The sequence below is a fragment of the Mus pahari genome, chromosome 15 (assembly GCF_900095145.1).
Source record: "Mus pahari chromosome 15, PAHARI_EIJ_v1.1, whole genome shotgun sequence".
In the NCBI taxonomy this organism is placed as follows: Eukaryota; Metazoa; Chordata; class Mammalia; order Rodentia; family Muridae; genus Mus; species Mus pahari.
Genome location: NC_034604.1, coordinates 2,775,013 through 2,790,298, shown reverse-complemented (window position 1 = coordinate 2,790,298; position 15,286 = coordinate 2,775,013). Strand labels below are relative to the sequence as shown.

At 39.5% G+C, this 15,286-nt stretch overlaps 1 protein-coding gene across 2 annotated transcripts in view; it reads left to right on the top strand.

The window, feature by feature from the left end:
- Positions 1-787: 787 nt before the first annotated feature.
- Kif5b (kinesin family member 5B) overlaps positions 788-15,286 on the top strand; it is a 41,100-nt gene continuing 26,601 nt past the window's right edge. For both annotated transcript variants that reach the window (XR_003845277.1, XM_021214272.2), the window contains exons 1-3: positions 788-1,331; positions 7,828-7,915; positions 14,890-14,963. Coding sequence is in view for 1 of the 2 variants with exons in the window: in XM_021214272.2 (XP_021069931.1) it covers positions 1,206-1,331; positions 7,828-7,915; positions 14,890-14,963 (288 nt within the window). In the remaining variant the exon portion in view is untranslated. The remainder of the gene's footprint in view (positions 1,332-7,827; positions 7,916-14,889; positions 14,964-15,286) is intronic.

Below are 15,286 nucleotides of genomic sequence, written 5' to 3'. Positions count from 1 at the left end.
TAATATAAAAAAATCTGATATGCGATTCCCAAAGAGGTTGTGACCCACAGGTTGTGAACAGATGATCTAGGCCTTTAAAGACATTCGTAAGGATCTGGTGCTGCAACACCATTCCTTTGGTGTTGCAGCTAAGTGGGGTTTCCCATTGGTCGGGGAAGTGGGACCTCAGATTTACACAGTATTCCTTTGGGATACTGTGGCTCACCTGTGTGCTGTCAAGCCCTGGGCAGCTAAAGGTGACAAGTGAGGAGAGGTTCTTCTTCCATACCACCTAGCTGTTCCGTATCGCTTGGGAAACTTTTTTCATTATTTGAAAGAAGCTTCCCCTTTCTTTGTTATGTCTGAATAAAGCTCCCGGGCGCGCAGGGCGGGGTGGGTTATTGCAGCACTCCGGCCATGCCCCACCCTTAATTCAAATCTCCCCGGTTTTTGGCAAAGCGATTTAAAACAGAAACAAAATAAAACCCAAGGTTGCATCAGTAATTTTTTTTTCCTCTAAGGTCAAAATGAAAGCACCCTTCTTTTTTAGGGATCTGGTCTTATACTAAATTGAACACCACCATTAAGTGGTTGAAACAAACTCCTCCGAAGAAAAAGATAAGTAAACCTTCCGGTGCTTTGAGGAATTCTGCAGCGGCCTCGGCGCTACTCAACTTGCAGGAAAACTCGGTCCGAAGCCCCAGACCTGCAGCCGAGGTGGAGCCAGCCAAAGCCTGCGGCCCGGCGCGGGCTAGGATTGGCTGCTGGGCATCGCCCCGCGCCTGCGCAGTGCTCCTCCCGCCCGCCCAGCTCGCCGCCGGGCTGGGCACTGAGGCCTTTGGAGGGTGCGAGCGTCAGCTGGCCGGGAAGCCGGCGAGCCGCCGGGACAGGATAGTGGGCCGAGCCGCAGGCCTCCGCTGTCCTTCCCGAAAAGAAAAGAAGGAGCCGCTCGCCAGTCCCCGCGGCCTGCGGAGGCCGGTGAGGGAGACGCCGAGGAGCACTGAGGCTCTGTGGGCGCCGCCGCCATGGCCGCCATGATGGAGCGGAAGTGAACTTCGGGCGCAGGCTGCCGGCGACAGCGCTTCGGTCGAGCTGCTCCGGGGTGCGCGGCGCTGCGGAGCCCGGACCTTCCGGCCCTCGCGACCCTGCCTCTTGGCTCCCCTCGCTTACCCCAAGACTGAGCGGCTTGGAGAGGCGCCCGGCCTGCGGACCCGGCTTCCAGAAAGATGGCGGACCCGGCGGAGTGCAACATCAAAGTGATGTGTCGCTTCAGACCTCTCAACGAATCTGAAGTGAACCGCGGCGATAAGTACGTCGCCAAATTCCAGGGAGAAGACACGGTGATGATCGCGGTGAGTGGCCCCTCTCCCCACGTCACGTGGGGTCGGGCAGGTCGGTGAGTTCTGGGACATGGCCGGTCGCAAAGCCCAGAGGGAGCAGGGAGTGCTCGCCCTCCCGAGCCGGGCTTGCGGGTTCCGACGGCCAGGGAGGAAGGAGCAGTGTTCAGGCGACACCGCGACGGTTCGAGGATCACCCCCCACCCCAGTGCTAAGCTTGGCAGCTGGGAGGTGTCTTGTTTCTCAGCCTGGACACTCCCCCACCTGGGGCTCTGGAGGCTGCGTCCCAGGAGCTAGTTTAGTGCACGTTCATTCCTGTGTGTGTGTGAGTGTGTATGTGTAAGTGTGTAAAACAATATGCTTGTTTCTTAAATGTTCTCCCTCTCGACTTTTCATGTAATAAGTGGGAAATTGGAGCCTGTAAAAAGAACTAGTGGCTTCTCTTTGAAATTAGAGTTATCTCTAATGTCATAAGTGGATTTAGATTGGGCCAAATAAGTGTCAGAAAGATCTACAATTTCATTCTTTACCGTGTTTTAACATTGTAGGAAAGATAGCTATAGCCGAGACATAGTGTTTTAAAGACCTTACGATGGGGCTGGAATCACCGTTATTAGATTCATGTTAATACAGTCTATCTTGAAGGAAATTGATCATGGTAATCTGAGAGGTAGCAAATACTCCTTTGTAGTGTAAAATGTAACTGAGCCGATTGATTATTATTTGAGAAACTTGAAAGGGTTTTTTATATCTAGCATTGCAGGTTCTCTGAAAACAGCCTTCTGAGTTCAAGATTAAAAGTGACTGGATAAGATTGCCTCAGTGTACAGAACAGCAATCTAAACAAGCAAATTCATAAGGGTTCGATTGCTATGTCAGTTTTTACTCGAAATTGTTTGTTCTTGAGAAGTAATCTATATTTAGCATATTGTTTGAGCTACTTAGAAATAGGGCAGAGAGGTCACAGGAGACTGGCCATTGATGAGTGAAAACATTTTAGCCTGAAGATAGTACTAAAGTTCTCTAGTGGGTGTGTTAATATGAAGGTTTTCAAAGTTCAGTTTTCGGAAATTGAATGTGTTAGTACTGTCTCCTCCTGGTAGGGTTTTGCTAGAAAAAATATATATTGGGTCACTAACACCAGCTATTGCTGTGTGAAGATTATCATCAGGCCAGTTCTTTGGGGGTGTCTGTCTTGTTTTGTTTTGGTTTTTTTTTTTTTTCTTCGAGACAGGGTTTCTCTGTGTAGTCCTAGCTGTCCTGGAACTCATCCCGTAGACCAGGCTGGCCTCGAACTCAGAAATCCGCCTGCCTCTGCCTCCTGAGTGCTGGGATTAAAGGCATGCGCCACCACTGCCTGGCCAGTTCTTTGTTAATAAGTCCTCAAGATGCTCTTGCTATAAAAGATATAGTAAAGGAGGGAAGTTACATAGGAATCCTGTTCTTTAGTGCACGGAGGCTAGAGTGGAAGGTGCTTGGGTGTATGTTGTGCCTGCAGTCCTTAGCGGGTTTCAGCTCCAGTATTAGTTCCCAAACTTGAGGCTACGTATTCCTTCCGATCTATGATTATTCAGCTTTAGCAGTGATTTATACAATAAAGATATACTTCATTTGCCACTTATGTTAAGATGGTCTTAATTCTCTGAGTTTTTGTGCTTGTTTAAAAAAAATTGTAATATTGCTAAGATTTGTTTTGCTTGGAATACCAAATTTCAGGATTTATAAAATATATTAAGTTGTGTTGGCCCACATACTTGTAATCATAGCACTTGTGAGCCTGAGACAAGAGGATCGTGGCCATAATACATGAAACAATAGATAGCCACCACTACAGAAAACACATTTATTTTAGGTCCTTTCCTTTGGAAGAAGTTGCCATAATTTCTGTTTCAAAATTTCTGTAAGTAATACAAATAAGTTTAAGTGATGAATAGAAACTTAGGGTAGATGATGAATAAAAAGTATAAGGGAAAGTACATTATTATAAAGCCACAGGAAACACTGAGGACACTAAAAAGATATTTAATATATCTTATCCCCTATTTTAGGAATTGATTTCTTACATGTATTATCCGTATTTATATGCTTGGGTCTTTGTGTTCAACTTTTAGTGAATTTTAAAAGCCTATTTGGGGACTTATACGGGGATTTAAGGAATGAAATGAAAGTCTCCATGTCCAAGAAACAGATTGAAAAAAATTGTAAAACATGATTTATTTTATTCATTTTATTGGATCCTAAGAGTGATATATTAGAAACACTTTAGGAGAGAATTGCAGCAGCATAACATGTAAAACTGGATTGTTTTAGATATGATATTTAGGTATTTTGTTCATTATCTTTAAGTTAAATCAAAATTTAAAGCTTAAATGTGTTTGTTAGTTTATAATGTCAACTGAATGGTAATTATAATCACTGTTCAGATAGAAAATAATTAAGGATTCTGCTTTTCTTGTAAGTTTAGCTTTTAATATTCTGTCCAAAATTTTTCCTGTTATCCTCAGAACCAATTTTAATATAACATGGCATTCTGGTAAGCAAGCCTTTTGATCTTGCAGTGTTTGCATGATTTGAGTAGCTTTTAGTCTTATTTGTGACATAAGTGCTTGGTAAAATGCCATAAATGCTACCACCCTGAGTAAAACAAATTATTCCCTGAAAATCTTTAAACAATACAAAATAGCCTGTTTCCGTTAGAGAGCTCACAAACCAAGGAGAGAGATGGCAAATAGAAATCAATATCTATGTGTTCCTCTGAACTTGCTGAAAGTGAAAACCACAAAGCAAAAAAGTTCATAGTATTTCTGCATCAGCGTGTGCAGGGTTAAATGTCTTCTAGTCATAGTTCCTTATATGGTATATTGTTCAGGCTGCAGAACCTAAGCCAGCTTGCTATAATTCATTGACATTAGAAGGGAATTAAAACTTAATTAGATTATCTTTTCCATTTCCTTGCCTCAAGCAAAACACAACTTATACTGGCTTGATAATAAGTTTTGATTAATTGAAAAAGAAGGAGTCTTCCTTCCTTACCTCAGTAAGGAAAACCCAGTGCACGTTCCAGTCTGAAAGACCACTATTCAGAATGCCTGTCAGTAGCATATTCCTGCTTCATGACCAAATTTGGTTTGGTCTGTACAATCTCACATGGCAGTCATTCAAGAAGTCTAAGGTGTCATGTAGTTTAGTTAAACTCATTCCTTGGATTTATCTCTTGAAGGATAAGTCAGATATGGATGCATCTTGTGACTTACAGTTCATAAAATAGAGTAATTTTGAAAACACATAAAACTATAGGTTATGTGATGTGTATTTCAAGTCAAAAAATGAATTGAAAAAATTTAAGACCAATTACGTAGGTTTTCTTTGTTTAATTTATTCAAAAGATTGAGATGTATCTTAATTATGAATTTTTCATTCTCAGGGTCTTGATTTCTTCCTAGGAAGCCAGGTTCGGTTAGTAACTTCAGGCAGTATCTTTAGTGACAACATTTGACTTACACAGTAAAATGAATGGTTTATTTATGAATGATTTATTTTTATTGGGGAGTGTGTGAGTATGAATGATAAGCATGTATGTGTTGGGGTACTCATGGAGACCAGGAGAGGGCATTGGATTCCCAGGAGGTAGAGTTATAACTATTGTGAATGCCTGACATGGATGTTAGGAACAGAACTCAGGTCATCTTATCTTAACTCCTGAGCCATCTTTCCAGTCCCAATTAATACCTTAGAACTGCAATCTAAAAAGAATGCTTTGTCAAATAAATAAAAGAACAAATTTTCTTTTTAAAGACCTGCACCTTTGGGATTGAATGTTAATGTGTCAGTAACATGTTAGCAAAGAGATGCTTTGAGAATAATCAAAATTGATGCCATTTGAAATTGTTCCTCAAATGAAGTCATTCTTGCTGTGCTTCCACTTGCTGAGGGAAAACAACTGGGACTTAAATAAATTAAAGGTTATTTTTCTCATTCCATAGAAATTTGTTGTTGTTGTTGTTGTTTAAAGATTTATTTATTTATTATATGTAAGTACACTGTAGCTGTCTTCAGACACTCCAGAAGAGGGCGTCAGATCTTGTTATGGATGGTTATGAGCCACGATGTGGTTACTGGGATTTGAACTCTGGACCTTTGAAAGAGCAGTCGGGTGCTCTTACCCACTAAGCCATCTCACCAGCCCTCCATAGAAATTTTAGAAACAGGCTCACATTGCTGCTGCTTCCAGGACCCTGACTGTTACAGTCTGTCATGCTTAGTTGCTCACTTTTGATTATAATAGTTAAGTTTGCAAGATGAGTGCTATAGCTCCAGACTTGATTCCATGAACAATCGGTAAAGTAAGAACTTCTCCGAGACCTGCTAGCAGATAACCTCTTTATATGATGCAGAACTGGGTCGTATGACCACCATTGCAAGAGGACTAGAGTTGTGGAAAGAAGCAGGGAAGAGACAAGGTTTAGGATAAGTAGCCCTAAGAACAGGGTTTCTTAAACTTTCCCTACGTGCCTAAGAAGTAATAAGCATAGTCTTATGCTACTTACAGTATATAAAATATTGGACATTTACTGATAATAAAATTATTTTAAGACATTTCTTTGTGATATCAGTTTTTAAAGATGAACACAATTTTACATACCAGTGAGATGGATGTTCTTGTTTACTTTTAAATAAGGAATTAAGTTTTAGTTGAATATTTGATACTGCAGTATATAGAATATCTTCAGTAGTTGTAAAGTATTGACTACTCCAAGTTGTCCTTAATGTGTGTGTACAGTATAAGCACACATACAAAATAAATGTAATTTAATTCTTTAATTAAAAAATCAGAATATAAAATATATATACCTCAAGGAAGGTAGCTGTGAATTGAAAAATACCCAGTAACGACGGGGAGATTAGTACCACAGGTATGGGTCAGTAGTAGTAGAGCATTGACTTCAAAGGTCAGATCAGAAAAGAAAAAGAAGCAATCAAGTAGAGCAGAATTGTCAGTGAGTTTAAGATTTCATTTTTAAGGTGGGTTCAACATTGGCAGGAACAATGTAATTATTTAGATCAGACCTTAAAAGAGGAACAGAAGGTCTAAGTATGAATTTGCCTGCTCCCTAGTTTTTCCTAAAGGAAAAAGTTGGATCTCCAACATATAACAGTCACAACTCTAGGGAAAACATGATTTTAACATCATATAGTGCTTACTAGGCCCCCTACCTGAATACCAGGGGTTGAATTTGTGTTATCATGCTTGACAGACTCCTTTACCCAGTGAGTCATCTTGATGGCCCCATATTCTAAACTTTAAAAAATATCTACAAAATATGATGCCCCTTTCACTGTATTGACATTTGCATTTGATCCTTGCCCTGACACTTCAGACTTGACTTCTCTGTTTCTTTTTTTTGGGGGGGGGGGGGTTGGTTTTTTGGTTTTTCGAGACAGGGTTTCTCTGTGTAGCTGGCTGTCCTGGAACTCACTCTGTAAACCAGGCTGGTCTTGAACTCAGAAATCCACCTGCCTCTGCCTCCCAAGTGCTGGGATTAAAGGCATGCACCACCACTGTCCTGCATGACTTCTCTGTTTCTTGAATGTTATATAAGCTTCTTTTGATTGCAGGCTCCCTAAACATCTTATTATTGATGCCTACACTACTTCCTCACATTAACCCCAACTGGCTTCATGGCTAATACTGAAGAGGGCCAGTGAGTCAGCTGCTTTTTCTAAGACTGTCTTGACACTCTTGTGCTATCCTCTAGTGTATTCTTTCAGTATGTCAGTTAAGCTGTGGTCACTTAATTGTGCCATGTGTAATCTTACTGTTAATTTAAGCTCCACTAAAACAGAATCTGTCTTTGTCGTCTTGGCATCTGCATTCTATAAATATTTGTTAAATGAAAGGGTGAAAAGAGGACTGAATTTTAATTGATGAAAGTTTATTTTAATTTTTTAACAACAGTTTTTATGCCTGTCAAATTTTATTTTTCTTATTTTTCTTATTTGCAAAGTAATATTAGTATTGAAAATGGACACTAGTCCTGGTGGCGAAGGCCTGAAATCCAAGCTACTTTGGAGTTGGAGCCAAGAGAATCATATGTTCAGGGCCAACTTGGACAATTTAGTGAAAGTCTGTCTCAAGACAAAAATGCTTTTAAAGAAGCTGAGGAAGGCTGAGACTAGAACTAGAAGTGGAGTTGTGTGGACAGCAAGGGCTGGAGAAAGAAGACTGTACCTCAGTACTTCTCAGATAGAGCCTGAGGTGCACCGAGAGTAGAACCAGATGGCTTCGTGTGCATGGAGCTGCTTTCTAAAGTCTCTTACCCTCGAGATGCATACATAGCAGGAATACTGTTTGTTTCAAACAAGGCAAAGTTGTCTTTAAGTCTACAAAGTGAGTTCCAGGACAGCCAGGGCTATACAGAGAAACCCTGTCTCTAAAATCCAAAAAAAAAAAAAAAAAAAAGAATGTGCACTCACCTGTGATTTGTGTAACTCCTTTGTTTTCATTTTTTAGTCCAAGCCTTATGCCTTTGATCGTGTGTTCCAGTCAAGCACATCTCAAGAGCAAGTATACAACGACTGCGCAAAAAAGATTGTTAAAGGTAAATATTTGTAACTAGTCAAACTTAGTTTACTTACTGTCTTAGCAATAAGTAAGATTTGGTTTGTGATCTTTCTGTTTTGCACAACATTGCCTTTTTATTTGTTTGTTTGTTTGTTTTTGTTAAAATTTTTTATTTATTTTTTTTTTTTTTTGGTGTTTCAAGACAGGGTTTCTCTGTATAGCCTTGGCTGTCCCGGAACTCACTCTGTAGACCAGGCTGGCCTCGAACTCAGAAATCCGCCCGCCTCTGCCTCCCGAGTTCTGGGATTAAAGGCGTGCGCCACCACTGCCCAGCCCTTTGTTAAAGATTTATTTATTTATTATATCTAAGTATACTGTAGCCATGTTCAGATGCACCAGAAGAGGTTTCTGGGATTTGAACTCGGGACCTTTAGAAGAGCAGTTAGTGCTCTTAACCACTGAGCCATCTCTCCAGCCGCTTTTTATTTTTAATGCCTGCTTTCACCTACATTAATTAGAAAGTTAAAGTAACAAAAATCTAAATAGAATTAGTAAGCATTGTACTTTTCAGTTACCGTGATTTCATTATATATTGTACCTAGTGGAGACTGATACAGGGATTATGTTACAAGCATATTTTTAAAAAGTGTTTTCATGGGAGAATTCTCAAGGTACTGTTGTAGAAATGAAGCAGTATGAGAATGAAGTGGCTAGATAAATTTTTAAAAAATAGAAAATAAGTCTTTTAAGTCTTTTTTTTTTTTTTCTATTCCATTGTTCTTTCCTCAAAACCTTATCTTACAGTCATTAGAGAAATCCTGATGGAACTTATTAGGGATTGCCAAGGGTTTAAAAAAAAAAAAAAAAAAGCACCTACAAGAGTATTTTTTAATTTTGTATTTTCTAAAACCTTAGAACTCTAAAAGCAGAGAGGGTGCTAGAATTTATGTTTACTATAAAAATGCCTTTTTATCAAAGGGCTCTTATTATTAAATAGATGTATGTGATAATTATGTTTATTTACAGTTCTAACAATGCCCATTAGTTTGAAACAAAGTTCTTAGATACCAGACATGTTGGGCTTCAATATAAAAATGAATGAGGGCTGGAGAGATTGCTCAGTACTGTCTGCTCCTCCAAAGGTCCTGAGTTCAGATCCTAGCAACCACATGGTGGCTCACAACCATCTTTAATGAGATCTGATGACCTCTTCTGATGCATCTGAAGACAGCTACAGTGTACTTAGATATAGTAATAAATAAATCTTTTTTAAAAAAAAGGAAAAAAATAAAATGAATGAGTAAGGGCAGGCATGGCGGTAGAGGTCTTTAAACCCAGAACTTAGAAAGCGGAGGCAGGCCAATCTCTGTGAGCTCAAGGCTAACCTGTTCTATCTACCTAGTAAGTTTCAGGCCAGCCATGTCTAGGCAGTGAGACCCTGTCTCAAAAAAGCAGATGAGTTAGGATTAAATAGCAGAGGTAGTGTATCTTAGTAACAAGAGGAAGTTGGGTGTGTAGATGAGCAGGGTTAGCCTGATGAGGAGAACTGTAACACTCTTCACATTATCTTCATACTGAATATTGAATGTAAGTCATCATGAAGAGTGAGGATGGGGACATGGTTCCAGGAACAGGCATGCAGTAGATGGATTGGGGCATGTGGAAGCATTACTAAGCAGCATTAAGGGCCCAGTTGAAGTTAGCTTCCAGAAGAATTGAATTCACCCATTTGGGATTTTACAGGCAAGTACAAAAGAAATTGAAGGGCAAGAAAATTGAGGATATTGTCCATGTAATGTTTATATTGGTGTACCATGGTACCTAAAGGGAAGTTACAGTGTGACAGACTGTGAAAGACAGTGAAAAAAGATGGTAGGATTAATGGGCAAACTGGGTATGCCTATTATCTCAGCTCTCAGGAGGAAGAAGCAGAAAGATTGCCATAAATGTAAGAACAACCTGGGCTACTTAAGGCATTCCAGACCATCCAGGACTTCCCATTAAGACCCTGTCTGGAAAAACCAAAACAAATTGATAAAAAAGTTAGTATAATTTCCAATAGACCCCCCCCCCCAAAAAAAAAAAAAGGAAAAAGAAAAAAAAAGTTGGGTATGGTGGCGCACGCCTTTAGTCCCAGCACTTGGGAGGCAGAGGCAGGTGGATTTCTGAGTTTGAGACCAGCCTGGTCTACAGAGTGAGTTCCAGGACTACACAGAGAACCCCCCCCCCCCCAAAAAAAAAAAGTTTGGACTCCCATCACCAGGAGTAGAAGATTATAGAAGTAGTATGGTTAGTTAATGTGGAGTTGGCGATCATATCAAGCCTGAGCATGCAGTCAGGTTCTCAGGTATTATATGGGTATTAAATCCATCCAAAATTAGGAGTGGTATTGATGAAAAGTGGTGAAATGGATGCTAAAATGTTCATAAAATGAGGGAGGATTGATTTGTTATTCTGTAACTGCAACAAAGAGGAACAGTGGTGTTATACTGTGTTACAAGCATCAATAATTTTTCCTAAAGACTTATTATATTGCATTCTTTGTGACCTACTTTGAGTCTATGTGGAGGTCAGAAATTAGCCTCATATATCTTAACTGCTTTAAAAAGTTGTGTGTGTGTGTCCGTCCCCGTCCGTCCATCTGTCCATCCATCCCTCTATTTCTGTGTGTTTGTTTGAATGTATGCCATGTGTGTACAGGTGTTAATAGAGGCCAGAAGGGATTGTTGGATTCCTTAGAAAAGGAGTTAGAGGTAGTTGTGAGCCACTACACATAGGTGCTAGGAACCAAACACCTGCCAGAGCAGCAAGTGCTGAGCCATCTCTAGACTCCTTGCTTTTTTGAGACAGGATCTCTCCTGTAGTTTACCATTTAGGCTGGGCTGGCTTGCCTCTCGTTCCCCAGAACTGAGATTGCAGGCACAAACCACGATGCCTGTAGCAATTACTTTACCCGTTGAGCCATCTCCCCACTCCCCCACCCCCAAATACATTTTAAAAATTACATTTTAAAAATTACAGTTTAAAGATTACATTAGCTTTCTGTTTTTGTTGTGCTGAAATAAAGCCCTGTACTCTCCACATGTTAGGCAAATGCTCTACCATTGAGCTACATTCTGCCTTTTTAAATAATAAAAGATTGATTCAATGAATTTGTGGATACTTTTTTTTTTAAGATTTATTTATTTATTATATGTAAGTACACTCACTGTAGCTGTCTTCAGACACCCCAGGAGAGGGAGTCAGATCTCGTTAAGGATGGTTGTGAGCCACCATGTGGTTGCTGGGATTTGAACTCTGCACCTTTGGAAGAGCAGTCGGGTGCTCTTACCCTCTGAGCCATCTCACCAGCCCCTTGTGGATACTTTAAATGGACAAATCTCTTAACATGAGCTACAGCCACATTGATGTACAAGTTCCATCACACACTGATGAATTTCATTTTGTTCAACTTAGGTCTTAGCCGTGTTTTAGTTTTAAGTTTATAGGTATCTTACCAGGATTCCCAGCTGCCCAGGCTGGTCTGAAACTTATTCACTAGCCCAGGCACACCTTAAATTTATGCCATCCTGTCTCAGCCTCTCATGTAGCTGGGTTTATAGACCTGTGCCTCCAGATCTGATATACTTTCCGCAGTTGTCTTCCTGTTTCTCATAAAATAAGATTATATTAAAAGGAAAGGGGGGTTTATAAAGGTGTTGTATATTATTTATAATATTCATTCATAATATTCATTCAGCCATAATTATTCAACAAGATTTGAGTTCCTTCTGCCAGGCACTGATACTGTGAATTATGAGGCTAAAGAATGTATAGTAATACTCAGTGACAAGTGTCATGGATACACAGCTGTGAGCACAGGACTTTCCTGTATTTGGAGTGGTTGTAGAGTTGGATTCAAGGAAGTACTACTGAAACTTCAATTAGTCTTACTAAAAGAAGAAGAAAGGGGGTACCTTCTAGGTAGAGGTGACACCCTCCCCCCTTAGAGCATTTTCAAGAGAACAGTGTGCTACACGTGTGGGAGAGACAATATAGTATGTAATTGTTACACTTGACTATTTTCACCAGAGCAGCAAAATGAGGGAAGTGTGGTGGGGAAGTAAGATGAGTAAGAGTCAGGTCAGGTCAGACTGTATGTGATTTATGCCCAGTGTTATGTGCATAACTAACAGATGTGTATTTTCCAAGATTTTAAAGTACATTGTAAGAAATTTAACATCACTTTTTACCTTAAAAGAAAAAAGAAAATTACTGAATACTAATGGTATGTATGTCCTGATAGTGTGAGGTAGAAAAGTCCTGAAGTGTATAGACGTCTACAGTCTACCTTGAAATGAATTTATAGATAAGGAACAAGCAGATGCATGACTAAACCTAGCAGTAAAATGGTATTAGTGGCAGAGTCTTTGTCATAGTGTATGCACCATAGAACATATTCTTACTGCACATTACATTGAAAATGTTGGCAGTGAAATTATAAAAAGCAAAGTTAAGTAGACTTAATGATAAGAAAAATGATTACAGTCAACCATAAGTCCACCAACCTCAGGTCAGAAGTCTTTGAAAATAAAGTTATACCATATCAAACATACATACACCCATGTATGCATGCACCCAATTCATTATTCCCTAAACAATACAGTGTAACAACTATAAAGCACTGGCATAAATTTAGTAGGAAACAAAAAGATGATTTAAGGAAATACCATTTTATGGAAGAGACTTGAGTACCCAAGCAGTTTACTAGCCTCAGAGGCCCTGAACCTAGTCCCTCTTGCCGATAAAAATGCAATCACATTTGCCATATTTGGAATACTTAGCATTTTGTTGTCTTTTCCACACCCCAAACAGCATAAATGAAAGTGGGTGCTTAAAAAATGTTTCAGTATTACATAGTATTTACACAGCCTCTGAAATTAGATAAAACATTAAAAATTACACTTTAAATCTCAGATGTGTTACATGTATGCATTTATTACCCCAGTGTTATACAACTGTATGTTGTCTGGCAAGTATATAGATATCTACCTACAAATATTTACTTAGTACCCAATTGTGAAGTAGCAGGATAATTAGATCATATCATGAGAGGACATTTTTACTTTTATTATTTTAATTTTTTTCGTTTTATTTTACTTGTTTGGGTGTTTTGCCTGCATGTATGACTGTCCAATACTTGTGTGCCTGGTGCCTGCAGAAACCAGAAGAGGCATTGGATCCCCTGGAACTAGAGTCTCAGTTGTGAGCCACCATGTAGGTGCTGGGAATTGAACCCTGCATCCTGGAAGAGCAGCCTGTTCTCTTAACTGCTGAGCCACTTCTCCAGCCCCAGACAGGACCTTTTTAAAAGATTTATCAAAATACCGAATTGTATGCTTAGGAATGTGATTGGTTGAAAGATCTTAAGCAAGAATATTTGACATAGATCTATTGAGAATGGTTATATATAAAGTGAATTGAAATGGGTCTGGCTCTGTTTGCCCTGCTTCTTTAGAATTAGCATAAGTGTTGCTATCCCATGTATTATAAATGTGACTTAAGAAATTATTTTGTTCCCCTTAAAAATAAAAGGTCTTTGGGAAATGTTGTGTAGCTCAAAGGTGTTTGTTTCCATACACAAGGCTCTAGGTTCAATCCCCAGTACCACTTAATAAATGAACTAATCAGAAAAGAATGATAATCCAAATAAGAAGGGCACTGAGGATGTGGCTCATTTGCCTGCCATGCACAAGACCCTTGGTTCAATCCCTGATACTGCAAAAGAGGGAGAGGGAGAGAGGACATAATAACAACAACAAAAAGGCTTTGAAAGGAAACTTCAGATACTTGGAGTTTCTAAGTTACCTTTAGTAGTAAGTAATGATGCCCTTTTCTCCTGTACCCGCTCTGTCTCCAATGACTTTGTAGCCCAGAGTGAGCTTGAACTCCTGATTCTTTATGTTGACAGTGGTGGAAGGGGAGAACATGAGTCAGGACCCACCTCAGAAGGCTGTAATGTCTTCTGAATACGTACCTTGCCAAAGAACTTATAAAATGGGGACTAAGCATGCAAATACATGAGTCTAGGGGGGTGAGGGGTGGGGGGCAGAGGGACAGTCTCATTTAAACCATGATTGAGTCAGCAATTAATTACACTTGCTAGTAGAACTAATTCATACATGTATATTTTAATTGATAGGTTTTTGTCTTTTAAAACAATAAATCTTTAGAATATATATATATATAATGAAATGTTGAGCTTTATGTTGGTAAGTTGATGTTAAGCAGTGGAAATTTTAAAGTGTTTGTGTGTTGTGGGCTGGTGTTTACACACTTGTGAGTCCAGTTGCCCTTGGAGGCGAGAGCCATTGGATCTCCTGGAGCTGGAGTTACATGAGGTTATGAGCCACCCATGTGGATGCTGGGAACTGAATTTGGGCCCTGGAAGAACAGGCGTACCTTTAACTACTGAGCTATCTATCTTAGTTATGTTTATTTTTGTGATGAAACACCATGACCAAAAGCAACTTGGAGAACAAAGGGTTTATTTCACTTACACTTCCAGATAACAGTTTAAAGCAGTGAAGGCAAGAACTCAAGCAGGGCAGGAACCTGGAGGCATATGTTGATGCAGAGGCCATGGAAGAACACTGCTTACTGGCTTGCTTTTCATGGCTTGGTCAGCTTGCTTCCTTATAGAACTCAGGAGCAACAATCTAGAGATGGTCTCGCCCACAATGGGCGGGGCCCTTCCATATCAATTACTAATTAAGAAAAAAATACCCTACAGGTTTGCCTACAACCAGATCTTATGGAGGGATTTTCTCAATTGAGATTCCCTCCTCTCAGACGCTAGCTTGTGTCAAGTTGACAGACACGATAACCAATATCTCATCTTTCCATGCCTTCTTTGATGATTTTATAAGCTCATTACATATTAAACTGTAATCACTTCTTACTGACTTTATAATGAGAGCATTTCCTAAGGAAGAAAGACCTGGAAGTACAAGATCTTTTGTTTTCTCATAGATGTTCTTGAGGGCTATAATGGAACAATATTTGCATATGGACAAACATCATCTGGGAAGACCCACACGATGGAGGTAACGTTTCATAATCTATCCTTAAATATGGTTTAAACTATAAGTCATCCACTTACTGATTTCTTGTAGTTAATTCATTGTGCTTAATTTTTTTATCTTTATTGCCTTTTCTCATACAAATAATACACATATAAGTGTAAGATTCGAATTAGCTTCTGAGCTTGGTTAGTAAGCTGTACCTGTATTTTATATTACAAAGTCTTAGAAGTTAGTATAACTATAAAGAATGTGACATTTTAAAATTAAATGAGAGTTTTTCTACTATGCTATAATGTGAGAAAACTTAGATGGTATTCAAAGTGATTGTCTCCTGAATATCTGCT